Here is a 26,176-nt window from a genome sequence, read left to right as displayed (position 1 = left end):
TAGTAGGTATTAGGTAGGTATAGTAGTTTTATTACCATCATCACATTAAGGGAATGGTACAACTTTGTATTGAAATATGCTTCCTCGTATTCTCTCGGACGAATTATTGACACATGGGTGCCATCGATGCAACCCAGAATGCCGGGAAAACCAAATTGGTCATTGAATCTGCAACATGAACACAGTAGATGAGATTTTTTATTAACAAATAAGGTAGGAAAGCAAATTTAACAAATAATAAAAGATGGTAGGTACCTTCTTGCAGTAGCTTTGCGTTCTTCTGCAGTTCTTGGGAAGTGGATATATTTCTTAATGATGTGGGGATCATTAAGGACTTCCGTCACTTCTGCCAGAGAATCAGACACAGATGTCTGTGACAGTCCCAAACTGAAGTCATTACCAACATTCCGTTGGTAGGACCCACTGGCATAGAAATGCAATGCAGCAAGAATCTGCAAGAATAGAAAGGCATAAAAGTAGGGATGTAATTACCTATAAATATTAGGGACCTTCCTAGTAGTTTGGGAATCACTTTTCGAGTATAAGTTAATACCTAGTAGTTTCGGAATTACTCCTCGAGTATAAATTGATTGCTAAATACCTTCAACTCTGGCTTAATTGCAGTACTTCTTTGCGGAGTGCTCAACAAAGGCACTAAGTCCTCGCAAAGAGTGATGAAGTTGTTCTTCGTCAAGCGGAACGTTTCAATGAACGTCCGCTCTGGCAGCAGCATGGGTTGGCTCGCATCCCGCAGTTGTCTCCTACGCAGCTTCAGCATTGTCCTAAGCCGTTCCTCCTCTGCCTCTACCAGCAACAGCATTCGCGCCATTTCTCCACTCCACGAAACCCTGAAAAAATTGCAAAAAAAACAAAACAAGCAGTATACACAGAACACACGTCTATTATGATATGAAAACGTATAAATGGCAATAATTCTGAATAAAATATTAGTACAAATGACTTAATATTTGTTCAAAGCTGTGAGAGATCTCCAACGGCTTTGGTGACAGTTCGTATTACGTTGATGGCTTTCATCGAAAGCTAGGGCGGCCATCTTGAAAAATTAGGCGGTGCCGAATTGGGTACTTGACAGTTATAACAATAAAATATGAAATATGTTGGATATGATAGCTTATAAGTAAACATAAATTATGCAGTATTTCGTTTATTTTTTAATACGTTCTAAGTATTTTAATTTTTAAAAAGAAATTTTCGATTTTTTATCTGTGGATTTTAAATCCCAAAACGGCGACTGTGCTGCCTCAAATGTCATGTGACGTCACTACATCGAAACCAAACAAGACAAATAATAATTAAATCGTTTGCTGTTAGAGTTGGTTGAATTTATGTTGTGAACCGAAATGAAGCCATACTATATTAAAGCTGATAGCGTGAACCTGCTTAAAGAAGATCCATATATGCAGTGCAATAAATCAAAATGGATACAAAAACTTCCGTGAGATAACCTATGGAAATATCAAATAAACAACGTAAGTAAAACATTATTTATATTTACATTTAATCATATCGGACAATTAAAACATTTCTTAACTGACTTCAGACAGAAGAAAGGTTGTCTTCAAGTGATTATTAAGATTTTTTTAAATATACTTATATTCTTATGTGAACTGTTTTAAGGTTATTAATTGGTTATATTTATATTTACAGATCTTCCCGACAATCGTATAGTGACGACGTTATAGAGTATGTGCAGTTTAAGAGGAAGGCAAGTTTGTGTTTCATGAAAAGTAAAAATTGTCCTGAACACAAGGTACATCAATGAAAATGAAAATGTGATGACTGTCCTGCCTAGAAGAAGTGAGGAGCCAAAAGTTTCGAAAGTGGGCACCAGTCTGAAATACATAAAGTAAGGACATGGGAAATAGTACTTCTTTACTTGCGTAACCTACCCAACAAGATGAAGGAAGAAAAGTGACCATACAGTTCCTATTATTGCATTGCAATTTAATTCTGAAAATGACAGTGATAAAAATATATATCCATTTGTTACGGAAAATAATTTTAGTAATGAAGAAAAGCAGACACGCAAGCAGCACAAAAAAATAGCTTAGGTGATCTGTAGTAATTATTGTAACTGTAACATATGATAAACATATACAAAAGTTCTACTGTGTGTACTCACTAATAGAACCATATAAACCAAATAAACAAAGAAATCGGTTAATAAAATACTAATATTAGCAAATGATGTATTTTTAATTATACAGTCCTGTAACTTACAGTGCACATGCACCATCAATAATAACACAGTCATGAAATATTTTAATTGTGTCCTATTAATTACAGAATGGGCCCTTAAAATAGAATTCTCATAGACGTCTTATAATTCTATTCTTATCATAGACATCTATATAATATATTAAATATATGAATACTTCCACTTGCTGTTTATTTTTGATTACGTCCCGTTCCAATGATTTGGAATTGACGAATCACTCGAGAGTTACTAAATTTATTCCTTTTTTTCAATAATACTTCTCTTACATAGATAGTATAAAATGTCATTGCTTGCAAACAGAGGATTTAAACATATAAGAATCTGCAAGTTCTTTAACGTTAATGAGATTTGGGTTTAGGAACTTGTATAAGCAAATTTGTTAGGATATTTAGCGATCGTACTTGAACACATCGTCACTGCACACGCCTTGTAATTTGACATTCTTGCAATTGTACTAATAAAAGTTAAATAATTCCCAAGATTTCCCCTGAAGTATGTGTAGCGTCGAAGTTTATTTCTATATTTTCAATGTGTTGACGTCACGCTACGAAATGACACTTGACCGCCTGTTTTGGCGTAACGTTCCGTTTACCGTAATAAAAATATGTTTTTTATTAATAAATAGCCCTTTTTTCGAAAAAATGATCAATGAAAGGCATATATAATACGTATATGAATTCATTAAAACAGTTTCCCAAAAAGTGTCAAGTAGCCAATTATCTTACTAGGTTATAGTGTATAATCTATGGAATTATCTGTCAGGTCAGCTGTAACTGTCACGTCTATCGTATCGATTGTCAATGTCAATCTATTGAATCTAATAGTCTATTCGACGAGTTAAATCGTTTTATAATAATTTATAAATTAAAATTGATAATATAATTACATCACGATAATTATTATGAAAAGTTCCGTAGGAGTAATTAGTTCTGTTGGGAAATTTTGGAGAAGAAATATGTAAGAAAACTATTTTACTTCTGTTTGTATAATCACATTTGTTTTTGTAACCGCAGACTATTAAATTTTTAATTTATTCTAAATTTACATTATGCACTTCACAGCTCAATCGTTTAAATTAAAATTGCAGTGATCAACAATGAGATTACCGAAGGCATTGAATCCTCGGCTTAAAAAACAATTAATGTGAGTGCAATTTCAATATATGAAATATATTATTATCATTACATTTGTGACTACTTTCTACTTTTAAAAATAGGCACGATTACGATTCTTACGGCGCCAAAATTTGAATGCGGATCCTTATAGATCTCGACGAGACAAGACGAAAAGTAAGAATAATTTTTGTTTGATATCTCGCTTAGTTTTCGAGATATCGATGTTTAAAAATCGAAAAATAAAAAAAAAAAATATTCTTTTAATGATGTATTTCGATAGATTTTTGGAAAAGAAAACGAAAACAAAGAATAATTTTTTTCGATATCTTGCTTAGTTTTCAAGATATTAATAAATACATTATTAAAAATGTTGGAATTTTATTGAAAAAATTTTTTGAAGATATATTTTATCCTTTATTATGATTATCACTATTATTATGATAATAATAATAAAAAAAAACCAAACCTAACCTAACCTAACCTAAACCTAACCTAACCTAACCAATACCAACTCAAATTTCAATCACCTCTAACTGCGTTGTCCCTTGCCCGATTTCTAATTATTTTATACCATCGTACTCGTCTCAACGATACCTTTTCGCACATACTACATCCGTTTCTCTCCGTTTTCTAAATTTTTAAATATAATTTTCTCCGTTTTTCAAAAATCAATTTTTGGTTTTTCTCATTTTCCTCCGCCGTTTCTTAACGAATTCTCTTCATTTTTCTTCTACCGTATTCTGCACGTCCTCCCCTATCCGGAGATACCAGTCGGACCCGTTTCCGCCGCGCCGTTCCTCGGCAATTTCACTTTTAAAACGCAAAAAATCGAAATTTTCGAATAATTTTTGAGTATCGATATCTCGAAAACTAAGCGAGATATCAAAAAAAAATATTCTTACTTTTCGTCTTGTCTCATCGAAATCTATACGGATCCGCATTCAAATCTTGGCGCCGTAAGAACCGTAATCCCCCCTAAAAATATATTACTAATTTTATCTTTACGAATAATAATTAGTTTACAGTAGCTCTTAAAGTTACAAATGATTAATAACAATTACATAATGAAAACAAAACTATAATAACAAGTATAATACTGCTTAACAACTTTATTGACTAAATAACAGTCATAATAGCATGTAGCCTTTCGGCCGATATAGTTAATTATTCGTACTATAAAATGAATTATTTTATATACCAAATGGTACTTTAATATATATTTTTGTATTATATTTTATCTTTTTCAGAATGAGATTTGGGGTATACGAGAAAGTAATGCCCATAGAAACAACTCCAAGTAGAATAGTACCAGACCACATTATCAGGCCAGATTATATCTCTAGCAATAAAGTATATTCTCCAAAACATCCTGAAATAAAAGATGCTGAACAGATACAAGGTATGAGAAGAAGTTGTAAATTGGCATCAAATGTTTTATTACAAGTAGAAAAAATTATAAAAGTAAGTAAATATATTAGGAATAAGTTATTGTAACTGATTGCTTAAATTTGTAGTCTATAAAAATAAAAATACCATAATATTATTTTCAACTAAATAGTCAATATGAATAATTATGATCACAATAATGATTATTGTTATCATAATTATTACTATTATTATTATTTGACCTCAAGATTACAGATCTGTTTGAGGTTTAATTACAGATGATCATGGGCAGCAGAGAGTACATTGAACATTAGTATGATTGTTAGCTGCCTCCATTTCATAAGTTAAAAATGTTTGTGATAATGATAACATAATAACAGTCCAAAATGTTGCAAAATCTTTGATGATGCCTATGATTCAGTTCTACAAATAGGACGAATGGGAGCTCCATTGTTGTAATGAAAGTAATTTCTTAATTAACTACTAATGTAAATAACTTTTGAACTTTCAGCCTGGTGTGACAACAGATGATATAGATGAGTTTGTTCACAATAAGACAATTGATGCTGGTGCATATCCCTCACCCTTGCACTACATGGGCTTTCCCAAAAGCGTGTGCACATCAGTCAATAATGTGGCTGTGCATGGAATACCAGATCTTAGGCCACTGCAGAATGGGGACATTATCAATGTTGATATAACTGTAAGTTGAATTTATGAATTATTTACATTTGATAAAAATGTCACCTTTAAAATAGTGAATTAATTTAAGACAGTAACACATGTAGGAGGCATTTCTACTTTATTTTGAGGTAATCTATAACTTATCTACAGTAGGACTTCACAGTAATATTTGGGGGTGATTGTAGATATCAATACTCAATAGGAAGCAGTTGCGACTTACAATTAGGCAGGACTGCATTCTCATTTGGTACTCCTATAATATAAAGAAGTGTTACCTCCCTAGTAATGCTTTATATTGTTATGTCAATTTCTAAAAAGAACTGAAATTGGTCTGGAATTAAGTTGAATTATTATAGATGCTGAACTTAGTAACATAATTTAAAAATTGAATGCAAAATTTAATTTAAGAATCTAAATTTTATTGTTTACAGGTTTTCTTCAAAGGATATCATGGCGATTGTTCAAAGACATTTCTAGTGGGTGATGTAGACAATAAGGGTTTGGAGCTAGTTGGTATCACAGAGGAATGTTTGGATATGGTAAGATCAATATGTAAACTAGTTGTTATACCTAGAAAAACAGATATGTATATGATGAACTTAGATTTGTCTTGGGTGTTTGCGCACTTGTATTTGTATCCATGACACCTACGATACTATGAAGCTTTAAGTGTAAAAAGTTTTATTTATTATTAATTCTAATAATGTAGTCAACCTTTAGTACCATAGGCTGTAGGCTTATAGTAACACTTACAACAATTATTCTAAAAATCGATTAAATTTGGAGAAAACCATGTGTATATGAATAGTTTTTTTATATATTGTAGGCAATTAAGTTATGTGGTCCAGGTGTCCCGTTTTGTTCAATTGGAAATACTATAAGCAAGTATGTGAAACGACGCGGCTTCACAGTGTTACCAGCTTTTACAGGACATGGTATTGGATCATATTTCCACGGACCTCCTGATATATATCATTCATGTAAGTTGCCTTCTATTAGAATTTAATAAATCATCTCAACAAACCGATCTATGGTGGACCTATATAGATAGAATTCCACTTTATTTCATGTTGGATACAGATCAGTATAACTATGTACCTATAGTCCGCATAAAGCTGCTAGTCCGCTCTGAATAGAGAAATAAATCACATAAATAAGTCACCATAGCAAATTGTATGACTTCACCTGCTCGCAACAACTTCAGAGCGGACTAGCAGTTTGGCGCGGACTATACTTAATTAATATTACTTCCTCTCAATACTTACATTACTTAATTAATGTTATTACAGTAAATTGTTATCCCGGCCTGATGAAGCCTGGAATGACTTTCACTATAGAACCAGTTATATCGCAAGGTTCCGAGCTGACAGTAATACTAGAGGACGGCTGGACCGCAGTAACTGAAGACAGCGCAAGAGCCGCCCAAGTGGAGCATACCGTGTTAATTACTGAGGATGGCGTCGATATATTAACGAAGTGAATGATTAAAAAGTAGACATTTATTTTAAACAGAAGATAGTGTTTATGTGGTTGATTATTTATGAATGAGATACCCGAAGGAATATGTGTAATATAATTTGAGTAGAAAATGTTGAGGCTTTAAAACTGTTCTCAAAACAGTGGAACTGGGCAAGTACTGAAATAGTAGTAGTAAAACTGATTTACTACCACAGAATTAAGTGCAATCTTAGCCGTCGTAAAATCTTTTTTAATAATTGTGCGATTATTTTGTCCGTATGTATAAAAACCAGACATTTTTATTCAATCCAATTAATTTTTGTTCAATCAGATTTAAAAAATTCTATTGGTGGATTTGATTCACATTCATAGCTTAGCTACCTCACACATCTCTGGTGGAATTATAAAATGTATGTTGTTGTGACTTCCTGTAACTGAACGAAATTTATGTAGGTACAGAGTGAATTAGTACAAGATAAAAAATAAAACAATATAATTGCATGTGGTGTTTTATTTAGCTTGACAATTCTTAAATTAAAAACATGTAACTCGTTACACATAAAAGCACAAGCACAGTCATTATCACTCAACTGTCAGTCAATAGATAAAAATTTCAAAGGCGTAGAAGGAAGGTATCGATTGAACGTGAGATATTAAGTAAACACTAGTAATAAGATAAGGCGTAACCAGTGGGACAGCGACACAGTCCCTACACAAGGCTGACCACACATTGGCTACTGTCGTTTGAGCAACTGATCGTTTAACGGGAGTCATTAACTTTACCGGAGGTCGCGTCGCGAAGTTGCTCGGCGGTTATCAATAATCAATCTATCAAATCTTAACCTGCTAAAGATCGAAATTGGACATTGAGTAATATGAAGAAATTGTTCAATTTCGATCTTTAGTAGGATAACGATTGATTGTTAAAAACGGGGTCAGCGATTAAGCCATGGTTAACATGACTGAGGTGGTATATCAAAGGTTGCTCGGCAACTATTAAGGATCTTGTGAATATAATTAATCAAACATATGCCGCTCATCGGTCGCGCAAGCAACTAATTCGAAGCCGCTGCCGCTCGGATTCAATCCCAACTGCTTAGTTGCAAGATGGGTAAAGCAACAATTGCTTACACGATAGTAGCCAATGGCCGGTCAGCCTAAAGATCGCTCGACTCACTGTGTAACAACTCGCCCATTCACAATGTTTAGTACTTTGGTCCCAGAAAAGATCCAGCTACGCCTCGTATAGTAAAATACTATTTATAACGATAGAGATATTCTTAAATAGTAAAGTGGAAATAGAATTAACAGCTACATAGGTCGCGGTTACTAATATAATTCAGTAAACGGTCATAGGATTATAGGGCGACAACTGCAAAAGCATCAAGAATGCTAAATACACAAGCTCACCAGACCACAGATTAAGATAACCTTCGTCATATCGGACCAAGTTAGGTATTTCTTGGAAAGTCTTTGGCAAATTAGTGTGATACGTAAACACGCCTACCCATCCGCGTTTGCCGGACAGGATCTAAAAGCTGCGTCTTTCCTTCAAGTAGTCCCCTCTAATCATCCGTATTGCTATTCTATCTAATACAAACACAAATTCGAATCTCCACACAGCACATCACGTTGTTCTTATAAACTAAAACAATGATAGTCGAAATTCGGGACAATAGGTAATTAATCCCTTTACAGAATGCACGATAGAAGAGTGGCATCACAAGCCCTGGTGACTTTCAAGAATACATATTTGATATTTTCGCAGATTCAGTTTTTAAAATTATAAAGCTATTTTACAGAATAGCACTCCTCGACTGGGTCTCGTCTAGTCTATTTAGAGTTGTCACGACGAATAAGAGCTTCTCGAATAGAGAAAATCTAGGCCACGCGTCGATAACTTCGACATAGGAACCTATAAAAGATTTGATCTGTCAATGTGGTCTAGTCAGCTGTGTATTCAGCACTTAAAATTAGGAAGATAATCTTAGTACAATATAATTAATGAAACTAGATTGGCATATTATTGACTAGTACCGTATAGTCTTGAACACAGATCGATAACCCTGCAGAAGTATCGAAATAAACAACACTTAAAGTGGGAACAAAAATTGGTATGTATAACTATCTTACATAAGCCATACACGCTATGGTCTACCGGACAGTTTACCTGCGCAGGTTTGCCTGTACAGGTAAACCGCACGTCGGTAGCGTATGCGGACGTATATTTCGCGCTAAACTGCTAGTCCGCTCTGAAGTTGTTTCGCGCAGGTTTAGTTAGCATATACTCCGTAATGTAAGGGCTCAGTAACACAACTATGTACCCGTGGGCGAGAGCGGGCAGCGGAAGGATGCCTGGAGCGGTCCCGCGCTGTCTTCGTCCTGCTAATATCTACAATTTGCTATTCGACGCGACTCGTTTCTATATTCAGAGCGGGCTAGTAATTTGGCGCTGTCTATACCGGTGTACCGTACGGTGTTGAGTCTGTTTGCAATGGCATCGAATAAAGACGATGTCGCACCGTACAGTATCACACGGAAATAATGGTTTTTGATCTTGCGCCGGTCGCCTGCACAGGTTCAAAAAACTGCACAGGTCTATTCCCACACACAGGCCGATGTACTTGCGCAGGCATACCTCTACACAGGTAGACCTCTCCGGTGCACCGTAGTGTGTATGGCAGGCATTATATAACTATTAGATTGTGCTTTTGATATTATATAATCTTAATATACTATTTGGTTAGATACAATATAACATGCTTAGAATTCGTAGTGAGAAAATTACATATGATTATTTTTATTTATTAAATGCATTAATATTAACAATATCTTGAGAATTACATAAAACAATGTGAAAAGTTACTTGAGATTAATATAAATCGTTAAAAATTATAGACGGAAATTCAATATATTATAATATTTGTAACTGGTGGGGTTAAACATACAAAATTATTTAGAAATGTGCAACTTCGTTTATCTATTTTCACGAAAGTTTTAATTAAAACTGTTTTTAATGTATTTTATTACTATTTTATACATTTAGGAAATGAATATTTTTTGCACTAAACTGAAATAATATTTGTTACAATAGCGTGTTCCCAGTTGAAAAACACATTAGAAACAAGTCTCTAGGGATAGGGAACTAATGTTAGAGTTATAACGTTTGATGACGGCACAATTATTTAGACATCCATCGTATTTGTTCATTTTAACGAAATAAATCAATATCAAAATATTACATTCATAATAATTACCGTATGGTTACCCCCACCCTATGTTATAAGTAGTTTAAATACGCCAGAACATGGAAGCTACTAGAATTGTAGGCAATATATCAATCGCCCTAACATTTTACAATAAGTAGGTATATTATTATACAATTATGCATAATTTATAATTTTCATATATCATAATGCTAAGGGTGCTAGGGAAAGATAAAAAGAGTGTATAAAAGTTGTTACAAAATTATTAAATAGTTTTAACATCATACAAAAGCTACTCACCGATCATATACACTACAATAATGTTACTTAAACATTAATATATCACTCAAGGTACAATCCAATATAAATTATACATAAATACTAATTATCAGGCGAAATAACTTATACAAAGGAATTTAAGTCCAATATACCATAAACATGTGATTATTACATGTCATTTTCTGTTCCTTATTTGAAATTTATTATTTTACGAAAATAATGAGTATGAATTTAAAATCAGAAATAAAATAAAAGGCTGAAACTGATGCCTATAGTAGCATTCCTCTTCAGGCTGACCTCAAAAAAAAATGTTAAAACGAATAATACTTATAAAAATTATTTAAAGTGTAATACATACTAAAGATTGCGACAGGTTAGTTCAAATCAAATTACTGAAAAAGCTTTTGTGAATTTTCCCCCCATTAAATATTCACGTGTAATTTAACAAAATTAGGCACGTGTTGCATGTTTATGACTTCGTTGCCGCATATGCCCGCATACGTTTTGCCTAGGACGTAAACATAAACTACAGTTTGTAATCTAAGGTTAGGCGGGCTATAATATAACGTGGCTGAATTTAAAATAGTCATAGCTGAAGTCATGTTCTTATTTTTTTTTATTTCGTAGGATGGGAGTACTGGAAACTCTAAATTGATCAAGTCCTACCTACATCGGACTGATCACAGATGCTTTGCCATTTATGAGAACTAAGGTGATCGCCTGGTGTGGAAGCCAGTCAGCATCCACGCCCTTCCATCAAAACACTGACTCGCTTAAAATAGGTGTTCCTCCCCGATTTAACTATTTTTAAAAACACCTTAATATAATTTGTGTTTACTATCCAGTTCGCAAAATCAATTGAATTGCAAAACGTGAAAACTAAGTTAGAAGTAGTTTAATGCTCGTAGTGAACATATCAAAATAAGCAGTGAAATAAGTGAGTATACGAATACGTCAGTAATATCTTGAAAACCTGGTGATAAGCTTCTGATCACCCATATAAATTAAAAAGCAAAAATAATATAGGTACGTCTATACACTAGGTCTACATTAGTTCCGGTTAAATATTTACCGCCCAAAACTTTAAACGCTCTACATAAAATTGGATCAGCGATATTTTAACCCACTTTATACAGCCCCTCGTGACCCTAATAAATCGCCCCGAAATAGAACCGGACTTCCTAAAAGTCACGGTTTACGATGTTACAACTCGGCAATTATAGTAAGCATCATTAAACTTTCAATAGAAATAACGCCCATACTTAAAATTTGCTCAGTAAAAATATAGGTCATAATACAATGCCCAGTGAAATGCGAAATTAACCTAGATAACCACCCATGCCATAAAAGGTAAAAGAAAAAGTAAGTTATCCTAACGCAGTCAGAATACATAAAGAGGAGTCCGTATAATCGCAACGTCATATATGTGTAGTGACCATTTTTATTATATTTTAAAACGGGACATTTGCTGTGTAGGCCCTATAGTAAAACCGAACCAAAACATAACATTTTCAGTAGCGTACTTATAGTAAGTTCGCGCCACTGAAATCGCGTTCCCTCTACAAGTAATTAGCCGATAAACACAGTTCGTAAAGACTGAATAGTCTCTAAAATGTAAAGGTTGTCGTATTTACAATTTTGCTGACTAACGGTTGGCAATTTTCTAAAACGGGACATTATCGCGCCCCCGAGTTCTTCGGGACACTGGGTCACAGTAGGAAATGGGACAGTCCCGTTCAAAACGAGACGTCTGGTCACGTTATATATACCGCATAACCGAATACGTATGTACCGCATTGCAGCAATATAATTATTTCTGAATGAGCTGAATGGCCTTCATGTATAGCATCGATTTTTTGTTCTTTTATATTCTCGTTAAATTAAATATGCATGTGATGGTAGGCTGCTGATAAATCGCACTGTGATATGCTCCATTAACCTGATTTACAAATAGGTCTTAAAAATATTTTTTATTAATCTGAATGTGAAGGAACTTCACCTTAAAAATCTATGTTTGAACCGAAAAAAGTTAAATTTTACTTCTGGGAAAGATAATAACTGCAACAATTATTAGCAATAACCTATACAAATTCTATTCAGTTACAACTACTTTAGTCAGTAGGTATAGTTAGGTACTAATAAAGTATTTAGGAATTTAAATATTATTTAGGTATTTTATTCAATAATTATAATATTTATTAAAAAAAAAACACAAATTCAAATTTAAATTAAGTTATATTTTTTAAGTCCAAAAGCAAGTAAACCCACTATCGGGACGATAGCTTTATTGGCGGGAATTAAAACGTTAACGTGACAAATTCATGCGCCGGGGAGCACAACCACAAAGTTACTTGCGTGATTATTGTACTTTGTTTAGACGCGTGATTATCGCACCCGACTTATCTCGTTTGAAATTGGCCTACAGCAGGCATACCGAACACGCAATGCGTGTTGTATTAACGGGTCAATACACCTCCGAAATGCTTTATTATAAATGTCATTTTAACTTGGAAATAATGGAAATATGAAGTTGATTAATAGATTTGTTAATCTTTGTAATGTGGCCATTACGACTCAATCATAATCTTTGTGACGATAAAATAACTAAATGTCACATAAAATGGTACCTATAATATAAGAATAAAACCTAAAGAATAAATATGTGACGAAGATTTAGCGATTTTTTATCTCGCACTTCTTGGCACTCTGTTTGAACATCTGAAGAAATTCTGGAACTTACTTCGATATGCTCTTTTGGACTTTTGCAGATTGGAGAAGTAGGTTACGGGTTATCCGGGTTAGTGGCCAACCCCCGTCAGACGTTTTAGAATCGCTTGCAAGTCTCCGACACAGAATAACGATTGCTACTGAATGGAAATTTACAACATTGCTGCTCGCTCGTAATATATTTCCTAAGACAGAAGGAGCTTTACGCACGTTTTAAAATATTATCGTACATCTTAATCGCGCCCTGTTGCTACTGAGTTTTATCATGATTTCCACAATATATCCGCATTGCATACATAAAATCATTTTAAACGATCACAGATTCGATTCGATACGATCACGAAAACGCGTTCATAGATACGCGCGGTATTTCTATGTTTGCAGTTCAAAGTCGTAGAGATGGAACGAGATCTAATTGGAAATACGGTTACTTTGTAACTGTTTTACCTACTTTTGTAGTAAACAATGCAGTCTAAATTATTTGAAAAACTTGATATACACAACCATACAAAATAATATTCACATGTTTATGGCAATCTATCCGTTTACAATAAAAATAAATAATAAGTAGGATAAACAACCTAAGAAGTAACTCTTAAGTTATATATATGTATTTATTATAATATGTAAGTATTGAATTTAAAATTTAAGCACTAGCTGACTTACACTGATTATCTTAGAATTTATTTCAATGCCAACACAATCAATTGGCCGATCATAACTTGAACATGCAAAAATATACTATAACAGATTTAATTTTTTTTAAGTCAACTTTTTATTTCACATAACATCAATTTTATATTAAAAACAGCTTGTTTTTGACGGGCTATAGGATAACTAGCACTTGAAATAACTTTATTATATTATTTTTGTATTCAAAACATATTATATAGCAATGTTATTCATAAACTCCCTCATCATGTAAATTTTAATATTAAATTTAACTTACACATAAATATTTATGTAATATAAATATAACAATAATTATTATCATCAAATTTCACATGGAAATTAAAAGCAAAGTAATGGCACAACATTGCAATAACAAACTACATAGAAACAACATTAATTCTTAGTGATTTTGATAATTTAAAACCTCTTGTGCAAAAATATTTTTAAAGTGTGTTTATGTGAATATACCATATTGTATACTGTGCTTTATATATGAAAATGTAACACTAAGACATTAATGTTTCTTAAGACAAGCTCCACATATTAAGAATTGCTTTTGACGTCAGTTTCACTTTTGCGATATACAGAATAATGTTGTACATTATACATAATATACTAAACCCACTTGGAAATATAAAAACATGTATGTACCATGTACCTGTACCCTGCACCATGCAAGCAAAACTGAAGGCAAAAGTAAGTCTGTAATAAAAAGTATGGAAGTGTAAAATTTTTCATCCGAATAACTTATAAAAAGCTCAGTCGAGCGTGGACTAAACAATAAATAAACATAACAAAAGATTATTAAAACATAATCAACTAAAACCATAAACCAATATGAGGTTATGATAAATAAAATTCACTATCTAATAGTTAGATCTTTGTACTACTTATCGATCTTGTAGAACCGTTGGACGAAGTCTGTCAGGTTGAACACCTGACCAGGTCCCGATCCTATATCCATGTTTATGTACTCATCCAAATTATGGCTGGAAGCTGAAACAAATTTAACGAGTGTAACGAGAACACCATTTTCATGTGTACTATTTTTTATATGAACCTTAATAGTGCATTTATATTTACAGACATCATCATCATCATCAGATACTAAACAATGTGTGAATGTGCTTGTATTTACTGTAACACAAGCGTACAGATATAGGCCGTGCCTGCCAAAGTATAGAATTGTATAGAAAAACATGGTCTTATCTGATGTGATTTTGTTTATGATGTTGTTGTAAATTACAACAAAAATACATGAACAAGTATATCTCAAAAATAGATAAAAAGCAAATAGCATTTTTATTGTATGCTTTCTCCAAATATTAAGATTGTATAACTAATGATTTGTGTCCTTACCTGAGGTGTTGATGGCAGGATAGGGTGGTGGTGGCTTGATCCAGGATCCGTCAGGTCTCTTCATATGGCGCCTGTCTGATGCAAAGTGCTGCATAAACTGTTTTGCTGGTACTACTCTGAAGAATCTAAATATAAGAGTACATTTATATAATAATAATCAGCTAAATATGTTTATAATCATAGAGCTATCATTTTCAGGTGTGAGTTAAAAGTTTGATAAAAATGATATAATCAGATTTTCTTTTTGTTTTTAATCTAGCAAGGAAGTGTTCAGTTAACCTGATATTGCTCACTAATACCCATTGACATCAATACTCAAACCCATTCAGAAATGTGTGTCTGTCTGCATGTCTCTATATATATATATATATTCCAAATTCTGAGGAATAAATTCTGATATTAATTTTATTTGAGTAAGTGATATGACATTTCAAACTAAAACTCTATACCACTCAACATTTTTGTCATTAAGTAGAAATAGGTGTGGCCCTAGTACGAGAAAAGATCAAACACACAGTTCTGAAAATCAATATGTAAAACTTGTTCACAAAGAGCTGAAAATCTATAATTATAATGATTGGTATTTACCTATGGAAGTCCGATTTTAAGACTTGATCAGTGCGGAAGGTTTCTGTTACATATTTATGGAAGAATGTTGGAAAAGGCAACTCTGAGTCCAAGTCATACACAAGGCAGCTTTTAATATCCCATGAGTATAAAAAGATAACATGGTAATCCTGAAAGAATTTTCTTTTATAGACAAAATATTTTGCTTAAATAATTATTTACCCTAAGTTGCATGTATTTTTACTACATAAAGATTCCATAATTATGTGGTATATAGATACAGGGATATGGCAACATAACATTTATAAATCAATCATAGGCAAAGAATAGCATATTTTTAAATATTGTAAAATGATTAGGTATATATTGTAGGTTTCCCAAGCTATCATATACATGCTTACTGCTAGAATTCATTAATTGCTAAATTTAACTTCTTAATTTGTACAGTTCTGCACAAATTTTATTTAATAATTTCAAAGAATTATTGGTATTTTTTTAAACAGTCGTAATTTATGATGATTTGGGGAAATCAATAAAACCTGATGGTATTATTAGTTTACTTAAAAATAAATATTTACAACTTACTGAGTTCTTGCAAAAAGCCGACGATTTAATTCTCTAATATCAAATTGGTCAAATGTACACACCCAAATCACGAGTCGATCTTCCTCGCGCCCGGCCCTTTGTTTCCACAGCGGCACCGTGCGACACGGATTCGAAATGAAAACGACGAAGCATCTCTCTAACTCCTCGGGAACCCTCAACGACACATCCTCGCACAACTTCCATACATTTTCCTCGCTAAAACAATACAGAAACAAAGCAAATTTAGCACGACAATAGAAACTTCATAAACATTAACACGTGCGAACTAATCACATATACTTGCCAATAGCAAGACACATATGAACAATCAGCTTGTTTAGGAAACAGAGGCTTCAGGCCCTTATCGTTTTTTTTATTATTTTCGTTGTTGCCCAGATGCACTTGAGCATTGACCGACATTTTGACACTTATGACATTATTTTTCTGATCCGATTAAAATTCCGTACTCCGTACTACTGAACATTGCCATGCCCAAATTATACAGAGTGAAGTTCGTGCAAACAGTTCGCATAAATGTTATTGATTTTATGTGATGCAAATAATACATAGTTAAAAGAATTAATTTACGTTTTGAAAGTAAAAAAACGAACATTTACACTCGATTTTGTATTTACAATTATTTTTGGTTTTAAATTTATAATATATAAAGTTAAGTACAACATAAAGGCAGATTCTACTATGGTTTTTAACGCAACTTCCAGAAGATTTAGTTCACATTAGGGCTCGAACACAAAACTGCGATGCGACGCGATGCGAATTCGCAACGCAGAAAATTGCGATGCGAATTGCTGCGATGCGATATCGTGCGGCGTAGCGTCTCTCAGGGTGACCAACAACAACAACCACTGTGCGATGCGAATCAATTCGCAAGTTCTTGCGATGCGTCGAAGGAGCTCGCAGATTTTTGCGATGCGACGTCGCATCGCAGTTTTGTGTACGAACCCTTAGTAACAATTCACATAAGGCACAAAATAATAGTTTTTATTGCATTTTAATATGAATAAACTAAAAATAAGTAGTCAGAGAGTATATGAAAATATATATAGGAATCAAAAACGTGTATCAATACAAAAATATAAGTTTTGTATCTATGCTTACATAAAATAGACTTTTCAAAACAAAAATTGGATTGGCAACATTACAAAGACAAGTGCCAAATTATTATGAAATGAACGGACGGAAACGGGCAGTCAATATCGGTCAATATTGTATTAAAAAATAATCCCACATCCTGTCCGTGAACCGTATCTTGCTTGCTTCCAATTCAATATTTGTATCAGTGAAACGGGCGGTGCGTTGTCCTAGGTTTCGGCCGGACTAGCGTATCGTCCATGCTAAATTCGTAAGAATTACGTACGTTCAAATTCTTAACCTTGTTTGGCGTCCAGGGTATAGGCCACGATGACCCGTAAGTATTTTTACCATTATTAGAACAACATAACGCACCAATGCGCAATTATACTTCTATACTCCAAATGTTGCGTTATTTAGGTGGTTTGGGCTATTTCAAATTATTGCAAATGGGACAAAGCAGTATTTTAGAATGTTCTAGACTACAATGCATATAATTTGACAGGTATAGTATGACACAACAATAACATTAAAAATATCGGATTCCATGAACACAACAATTATTTGTTTATATTAACTCGTAGGAGTTACAATAATGAAATTAACTTTAAGTAGGTATAAAATCAGTATATATAGATATGTAAATATAAAACCACAGCAGTATTGAAATGTAAACAATATAAAGTTGCTTTATAAGCTATTATAAATTGCTCTTTGGCCATCATAGGTTACTTTATATTAGATGGCCTTAGGAGATCATGTGAATATTAAAGGATTAATAGCAGTTATTTGATCTGTGTAAATTAATACACAATGAAAATGTTTCAACATTTCAGGTGGAAATCAGAGAGATCTTGCTCGTGCAAAAAACCAGAAAAAGCAGCAAGAACAGCAAAAGAAGAAAAATGCTAGCGAAAAGACTGGTCTGTCTGTCACTGAAAGAAAGCATAGGTAAGGAAAAAAGATATTTCAGCTCAGAAATGGGCAGAAGATGAAGAATTTTGTTTATGAATATTATAATATCTTAAAGGCCGGTGACCTGAATCAGAGTCCCTGTCAATGTCACATTTTGGACTGTAAATTGTGGGAATCGGAAGTCTATATAACAAAGGTTTGGGCAAAATCTAAGATTTACATATGACATTTGACTATCTTACTAAATAATGACTCATTACAGAGATGCTGAACTAATGAGAGAGAAGCAAAGAAAAAAGGAGGAACAATCAACATCAACCAATCAGAAACAAGCAGTAAATTAATAAATATTAAATATAAAGTAAATTAAATATAAAGTATAAACCCTATAGACTTAATGGCTGATTAATATGAACAACAATATAACATTGAACTTGCAAGGTGTTATATTAGTTCAAGTGATAAACAAGCAATCTTATACAAAAGTTCTTACATAATAACATATTGCCTTAAATTATATTAATGTATTATAACAGTATTTTCAATATTTCATTGTTGGTTATATTATTGTAATATAAATTTTAGAGCACTACCCAATAATAGGTAAGAACTGAATTGCTACATTTTAACCAAATGTGATTGATAGAATAAAACATAGCATTTATACGATTTGACAGAATTATGTATTGCTAAAGTTCAACTATGAATTTTATACAATAAAAGTATGAAAACATTAATTGTTTTATTGTGGGCTATGAGTGCTTAACTTTTTGGCCTGTCAGCTATGTCCTTGCACAATAATGCTTAATACATTGCCACATCTTTTACCTTGACCAAAGAATATTACACATGTAACATGTATACACATCTTTCATTTGATTAGCACATCTACAATTTCCATATTGAGATTGTGTCATTGAATATGCTTATTACCTAATATTTTGTATAACATATTGTAAGTTATTACAAACAAGTTAGCTAAACTATATTGTGTATTAAGTTAACGGAATATAGTAGGAAGAAAGATGTATTGGAATGGAAGCAACTATATTGACAGTTTTGATTCTAAAACATATTGTCGAAATAGTCTTAAATTATATTGAGGCACAAAACTGAAAACTTGTATACTATTTTTGGGCTAATATCTATCTAATCTATCACAAAATTAGTGGTAAAATGAATTAAAATAAACTTAAGGAATAATAAAGAACAAGCAAATAGCATTAATAACTTTATTTTAAGTAGTGGAGTATAAGTTATATTATAAATGTTGCACATACAAAAGTACTTTAACTTTATACCTGTAAGGTAAAGAAAAATAAAGTATAAATACCTATAAAAAAGTTGTATTAACAATATTCTATTGCACTGTTTCTCAACTTGTGTCGATTTTTTGAACACGCTCCTTTTGTAAAGGGTACCTTTTTATGAAGTTTACTATCATTACCTATTTTGGCATATTACTTTGAGATGAGAGATATAGATACATCATTTAAGAAATATCTACAATTTCGTAATGATCCCAATTTGAGAAACAATGTAGCCTAATGTCATAAATAACTCTCATTGTAACATGACAACTATTTCCTTAAGTTATTATCACAAATTAAACATTAATGACAAAAACAATATTAAACAGTAATACTAACAAATTATTAATAACTTGTTCTGTTTAAACTTATATGTGATTGTACATAGTTGGTTGCCTTAACACTTAAGAAAAAAGAAAAGTAATAATTAAATGGAACTACTTTCAAAATAACGAATACAAGTGACTGGATCTAAATGTGACTCTAAGGATAGTCAATTATGACCTTATTTGAAGTGCTTGTACATTTTCATGACCTATAGAACACTCAACATACTTAGTTGTAATACCATACTGAATACAAACATTCTCGGTGTTATATTTTCTGTGTGCATTGAATGTCTTTTACGTTTACATTATTACCTAACTATTTTATTGAACACTTCACAGTGTGTGGTTTATAATAACCAATTCGATATTCCGATAGGACATAGAACAAACAACATTATGGAATGAGTGTTATACAGTTTCTGTATATTATTCATCATAGTACATATAAGAAAAATTAAAAAGAACTATGAGTTCCAGTTTTTGGAAGTTCAAGCGTAAATAAGATATGTTTTTAATCAAATTATATAAACATATGTAAAAATATCTTCAAAATCTTTAACTGTCCTCTAACTTCAAAGTCATCAGATCAAACATTATCAAGCAAAAGATTGCTTGATAACGTTTGATTGCAAGATAACAGATAACAAAACAAAAACAAATACCTACTCTGAAACAATTTTTTTGTAATAATGAAAATAACTAACAAAAAATATTTTTTATAATCCTATATCTCCAATATATAATGGCATAATCCAATGGTTCTTACTTCTTAGCCCAGAAATCAATGTTATATGCAGGACTGAATGGATTAAGAGTATAAACTTGGCACATAGCCTTATATATATTGGCCATTAGCTTTATATGAAAATCAAAAAATAAACTATATTGGTGTTGAATAAATTATTATCATCGACAAACAAACCATTATTTGGGAACCAATACTGTTACCAAATTAAACATTACTTTTGTAATACTTAGCATCAATTAACTAGCCTTAAATGGCAAAACATTTAGTATGCAAAATTACCAAATTGTCTATTTAGGTGGATTTTTTTATGTATTTCCATTGACTAAACATTTTTTTTCAAATATCTCCCGTTGTCTGTATAATTCTTCAACTAAACTTTGAATGAACGGATGATCAAATTTTCCATATGTCGCTGCGAAGAATTCCTCTAACTTCTTTGGTGCATTCTCACGTTTTTCATACTCAAATGCTTGTAAGATCATGTCATATCTGTCAAGGTCTTTGGCGAACTTAGCTTCTGGAGAACTTTGGTTTTCATATTCCTGAAAACAAAAACAGAAATGAATATTACTACCATGAATCCATATAAAACGGAATTCATGAAATAGATGATAAAGAAATAATCACACAAATTAAATTGTATTATAAATCTGTTAACAAGTTTTTTGATATGCCCACTACTATTATATAATGACTGTGTTTTGACCTTCAGAATGTTCTAATGCAAATGGTCTATTCATCATTGGATGAACCATTGATTAATCAATGGTTACATTTTTGTCATGGGTATCCTTTACAGTATTCAGAGAAGAGATAAGTAGGTAGTAATAAGAGTTAGTAATTACCTTATACAATTCATACATTCTATCACCAGCGATTCCGGTGAGCTCAGCAATCTTCTTCATTGCCTCATCTTCCCTCCTGTGTTTTTCTTCAACCGAAACACCACAGTGAGGGGTTAGGTCTCCAACAATGCACTCTGCGAGGTCATGTACTAACGCTGAAAGTTAAAAAAGGATGATTTAAATCACTTATATTCTATGGGAAATTGCAAACTATGGACATCTATAACTTTATATAGAAAAGGAAATCTAAAATGCCAATCAAACCAAAGATGTGTTGTGTTACTTGTTAGGACTCATATGTAACATAGTAAGTCTACTGGCATCCACACCATTTCCACAGAAACACGGAAAAGTGCTTTATACTAGATATTGGTATGGTATGAATTAGCTTCCTAGATTGACTATAATGGTTATACCAATTTTCAAAAGTATAATATAAAAATGCCAACTCATGCATTTATCTATCTGTCATATTATCCACTGTGATAATCCTGAGATACTGGATTTTGCATGCAGTTCAGACATTTATAAATACACATTAAATACTACACTATTTTAAAATCTTGCTAGTTTCATCTTTTTTGTTTAACTAAAAAAAAGAGGGCAATTTTGTGCAAGAGACACAAACAGAAACGTCATTTCTGTAGTGAAGGATCAGGCTCGTGAGGGATTGAGGAGGCGTGTTTATAGTTTGATGTCTTTATTGTAACTGTTTAATATTAAGCTAATCCTAACTTATAAAATTAGGACTCCTACGCACACTACACCTACGGGGTTATTTTAAAATAAAATTTTATTTATAAATATTTTATTTTACCACAGATTTGGTAGGTGTAATGCACGTTAAGGCCTCTTTAAAAAATTAAAAAGAATACACAAAAATCTTATAATATTAATCTTATAATATTAATTAAGGTATTACTAATAATTTAATATAAAAAAATACATGAAAAAAAGCCTTTCTTAAATATTTTATGTTTATAGATTAATTAAAAAAAATACTTATTCTAAACGCGTTACAGTTGTCTTGTCCGGTTCAAAGTCAAATCCATTTATTAAAGATAATTAAATTAAACTTTAAAGTTCAATTAGTGTACACTTGTCAAATCCGGTAATATTCATTATCATAATTATAAGAACATAACATTCATATAAGAATAAATATCATAATAATCAAGTTAATACCTACTATATGCATTTGTTTGAGTTAACCATGTGGCCTATAGTCAAATCAAAGCATCTGTCATATTTGTAGGTTGGTAAAATCCTTGTACTACATCACACATTTTATTTAATTAAATTAATTAGGCACACATCACCTTTTATCATTATTTTTGCTTATATTTCTCTCGTAGGAATTATTAATCCTTTACTTCATATATTTCATTTCCCTTCTTATACGTTATATAACTTCATTGAGTTTATAATAATGCTTCCATAATGCCATTTCTTTCACGAAGACGTCTCGCGTACATCATGATCAAGATAACGGTTTCTTTACAATAATTAAAACTCTCTCAAATATCCTTTCAATCCATTTCTTTCACACAGACGACTCGCGTACGGTATGATCAAGATTATGGTCTAAGATTTACACAGTATTATATTTATAATCATCTATCTCCTTTCTTTATTATTTAATACAATCATAAAATTCTTTACAACACACGATATTTCATCAGCACGTTAGATATTTTCTTAACTCTCGGGGGATCAATCCCAATCATTACTAAAAATACTAACTTACAGAAGAAATCCATACATAATTACCAAGCATACATTCCTTTCACAAGTCTATATATTGATTTACCTTTAAAATGTAAATTAAAAATCATATAATTTCAGTTCAATTCAAATCATAATCAAGTTTATGTTACATTTCCTGAATCAAAAACTACCTCAAAGCCATAAATTAGAGTTACCAAAGTTATGAATAACAATTATAATAGATCTCAAGTACATTCATAACTTTGCATAGCAACAATGGTTACCTACTAATGCGTATGTAATAAGAACTGTATCGGCATTGCATTGCAATCCGAATCTTACACATTCCATTCCTAAAAGGATGTGTAACGGGAGTCACGACACGTTTTTGACAATCAGCATAATTACAACAAAGAACTTTAAACTACTGTTGCTACCTGTGTTTACTTATACTTTTAACTTTAAATGATACTAATGATACTTAAAAAACTTAGTGGCCGTTAACTTTAACAAAAACAACTAAACAAAACAATAATAACTTATTATAATTTTTATAAAATAAATTTAAATTTAAACTCTTCTACATCTAATTGACTTGTTCATAGAACAGAAATACGTGTTAAGACGTAAAATTTGAGAACAAAAAATATCTGTATGATAATAAGTAAAATGGATAACATTTATAATACGACAAAAAGGGCATTTTGAAATGCTGCAATACGGTTATTTCATACTAAAACACGTCAGAAAGAAATTACAAATTTACAAAATTATACTTGTTTTTTTACCGTATAAATAATATCGCGCTGGCAAGGGTAGGAGTCCGCTGGTCAGTCAAGGGCTGCTGGGCTGCGATGACCATGGCTGGGCGTGCGGCAATTTTTCTTATCGCGAGGAGACGATGATTTCGACGTCCTTCTTCGTTATTCAGCAGGTGTCAAATTTTTAAGACGTACCGGAGACTGGCTGACCGATGATGTCATTGTCTTCATCCGAACATTTTTATGTAGAATGTAGACCACTTCGAAGAGTAGTGTTTTTTTTTCTGACGACAATTTACTATACTTTTGTAGGTATTATTCTTCTCTAGGTGTTTTCCATATTCATGACGTTTCCATATCCGTGTTGTCCTTAATAGGTATTTATGTATTGGTATTCTTTAATTATATGTAATATCTTCTGTCTTGATCTTCTTATTGTTAAATTTTCGTTCTTCTTATTTTTAAAAGCCTCCCGGTGCGCGTGCAACATGGCAGCGCCACACGCGCACCGGCCAGGCAGGGTCGCCATGTAGTGATGTCGCAGGCTCTTGTGTTATTGAGAGGCGTCTTCGTTGTTTGATGACTTTATTGTTACTGTTTAATATTAAGCTAATCCTAACTTATATAATTAGGAGTCCTACGCACACTACATTTCAATACCTTCAGTGCCTACAATTGATACAATTTTATCATATTTAAAAAAAAAACTTCAAGTCTTAGTCCAAAGTATGAATATCTTTACCGCTTACATAGAAAGTGGATAGAAAGCGATGAATCGATACGTTTATCGTAATTGTAAACGTTACAGACAGTATGTAAAATAGCTTAATAGTATTTTTATATAATACAATGACGTACCAATTTGGAGGCATCGGAAACGATCCAATTTTGTAATATTGTTCTCGTCTGTAAGGAGGAAGGTCATCATCCCCATGCGATACATGTGGCCAGCAATACTTTCGCACTCATTTATATCGCACAACACCCAACCCGTTCGTTTCTCGTGCTAAAATAAATGTATACAAGTGTAATATGTATGGATAATAAAAAATTATTTCGAATAAAAAATAGCCTTGAAATATATAAATTACATACCTTTAGACGCCCGACCAGCTCCAAAAATTCAAGAATCTTTTGGTTATCATTAAATAAAGCCATTATGCTTTTATATACGTAGTATCTGAGTATTCGATGGAGGTTTTTTTATTTATCACACTTTTGCGTATTTGGCTAACGAGGATTTGAAACGTCTTAACTTCTATTTTATTTTCCTTTTAGCTATGCAAACTTGACTATTCCTACAGCTCTAACGCCAAAGACTGACAATTTGACTTTTGACAACGACAGCTGACAATCCCATTTTTCAGCAATCATTATTAGTGTTGCCATTCGAAGTTTTATCGATTTCCGTACACATAAGTTAAAAATTCCATATAAATGCATACGTAATGCATACATAAAATTTCAAGAAAAAAAACGCTCTTTTTCTTTACATCTACTATATATATAAATTTTTAATTATAACTTTCGGTTTTCTACAACGAGATGGATTTCAGTGATAATGTAATACCTCTGTTGAGGCATCAATTTTGGAAGGCAAATTATGGATTTCGGATTGGGGCAATCCTAAAAGGTCATCTTTTGATATGTTGTTAATGTTGTCATATATATTTATAGTATTCACAAACCCTTAGGGTTCGTACACAAAACTGCGATGCGACGTCGCATCGCAAAAATCTGCGAGCTCCCTCGACGCATCGCAAGAACTTGCGAATTGATTCGCATCGCACAGTGGTTGTTGTTGTTGGTCACCCTGAGAGACGCTACGCCGCACGATATCGCATCGCAGCAATTCGCATCGCAATTTTCTGCGTTGCGAATTCGCATCGCGTCGCATCGCAGTTTTGTGTTCGAGCCCTTATGTCGATCATTAAAATGTACATGATGATGACAATTTTAAAAATATGGTAAGGGGAATTAATGCGCGAATTGATTTAAATTAAAGGTATTTAGTCCCAATATTATCCTAAATTACGGTATACATGGGGCAAGATTATAGCGCCTCCTATTGCTTGTAGAATCAGATGCTTTTGCGAACACGAAAGCTCTTTAAATTAATTGTTATTTTAATACTAAGTGACGGTTATACATGCATTAGTACCTAAACAAAATATGAAAGAGTGAAGAACGAA

The 26,176-nt window shown here is 32.4% G+C and overlaps 3 protein-coding genes and 1 long non-coding RNA gene across 6 annotated transcripts in view; 2 read left to right on the top strand and 2 right to left on the bottom strand.

The window, feature by feature from the left end:
* Nucleotides 1-7,383, top strand: part of LOC140751240 (uncharacterized) — an 80,769-nt gene extending 73,386 nt beyond the window's left edge. Inside the window, exon 2 of the long non-coding RNA XR_012103284.1 lies at nt 7,336-7,383. This is a non-coding gene — a long non-coding RNA (uncharacterized LOC140751240). The remainder of the gene's footprint in view (nt 1-7,335) is intronic.
* LOC140751205 (methionine aminopeptidase 1D, mitochondrial) lies at nt 3,018-7,383 on the top strand. Of its 3 annotated transcripts, none has more exons than XM_073085076.1 (7): nt 3,038-3,196; nt 3,301-3,382; nt 4,602-4,815; nt 5,252-5,443; nt 5,856-5,963; nt 6,251-6,404; nt 6,714-7,383. In XM_073085076.1, exons 2-7 carry the CDS (start codon nt 3,336-3,338, stop codon nt 6,902-6,904), a joined length of 906 nt encoding a protein of 301 aa, XP_072941177.1. In that variant the 5' UTR covers nt 3,038-3,196; nt 3,301-3,335; the 3' UTR covers nt 6,905-7,383. The 3 variants fall into 3 exon arrangements, with proteins under 3 accessions (XP_072941171.1, XP_072941177.1, XP_072941184.1); XM_073085083.1 differs by having other exon boundaries at nt 3,043-3,196; nt 3,327-3,382; XM_073085070.1 differs by lacking the exon at nt 3,301-3,382 and having other exon boundaries at nt 3,018-3,196.
* A 4,937-nt stretch (nt 7,384-12,320) lies between these two features.
* Nucleotides 12,321-16,718, bottom strand: tun (N-terminal glutamine amidase tungus). Its single transcript, XM_073085118.1, has 5 exons — nt 16,582-16,718; nt 16,340-16,493; nt 15,714-15,862; nt 15,126-15,250; nt 12,321-14,762 (listed from the first exon to the last, which is right to left on the bottom strand). The coding sequence occupies exons 1-5, from the start codon at nt 16,695-16,697 to the stop codon at nt 14,653-14,655; spliced, it is 654 nt and encodes a 217-aa protein (XP_072941219.1). The 5' UTR covers nt 16,698-16,718; the 3' UTR covers nt 12,321-14,652.
* A 3,986-nt stretch (nt 16,719-20,704) lies between these two features.
* On the bottom strand, nt 20,705-25,320 carry LOC140751223 (5'-deoxynucleotidase HDDC2). Its single transcript, XM_073085093.1, has 4 exons — nt 25,080-25,320; nt 24,843-24,990; nt 21,517-21,671; nt 20,705-21,213 (listed from the first exon to the last, which is right to left on the bottom strand). The coding sequence occupies exons 1-4, from the start codon at nt 25,140-25,142 to the stop codon at nt 20,977-20,979; spliced, it is 603 nt and encodes a 200-aa protein (XP_072941194.1). The 5' UTR covers nt 25,143-25,320; the 3' UTR covers nt 20,705-20,976.
* Between the last annotated feature and the right edge of the window lie 856 nt (nt 25,321-26,176).

The sequence above is a fragment of the Epargyreus clarus genome, unplaced genomic scaffold (assembly GCF_041222505.1).
Source record: "Epargyreus clarus isolate Ecla_fem2 unplaced genomic scaffold, WU_Ecla_fem_2.2 ptg000003l, whole genome shotgun sequence".
Taxonomy (NCBI): domain Eukaryota; kingdom Metazoa; phylum Arthropoda; class Insecta; order Lepidoptera; family Hesperiidae; genus Epargyreus; species Epargyreus clarus.
This window is presented reverse-complemented; position numbering and strand designations above follow the sequence as displayed.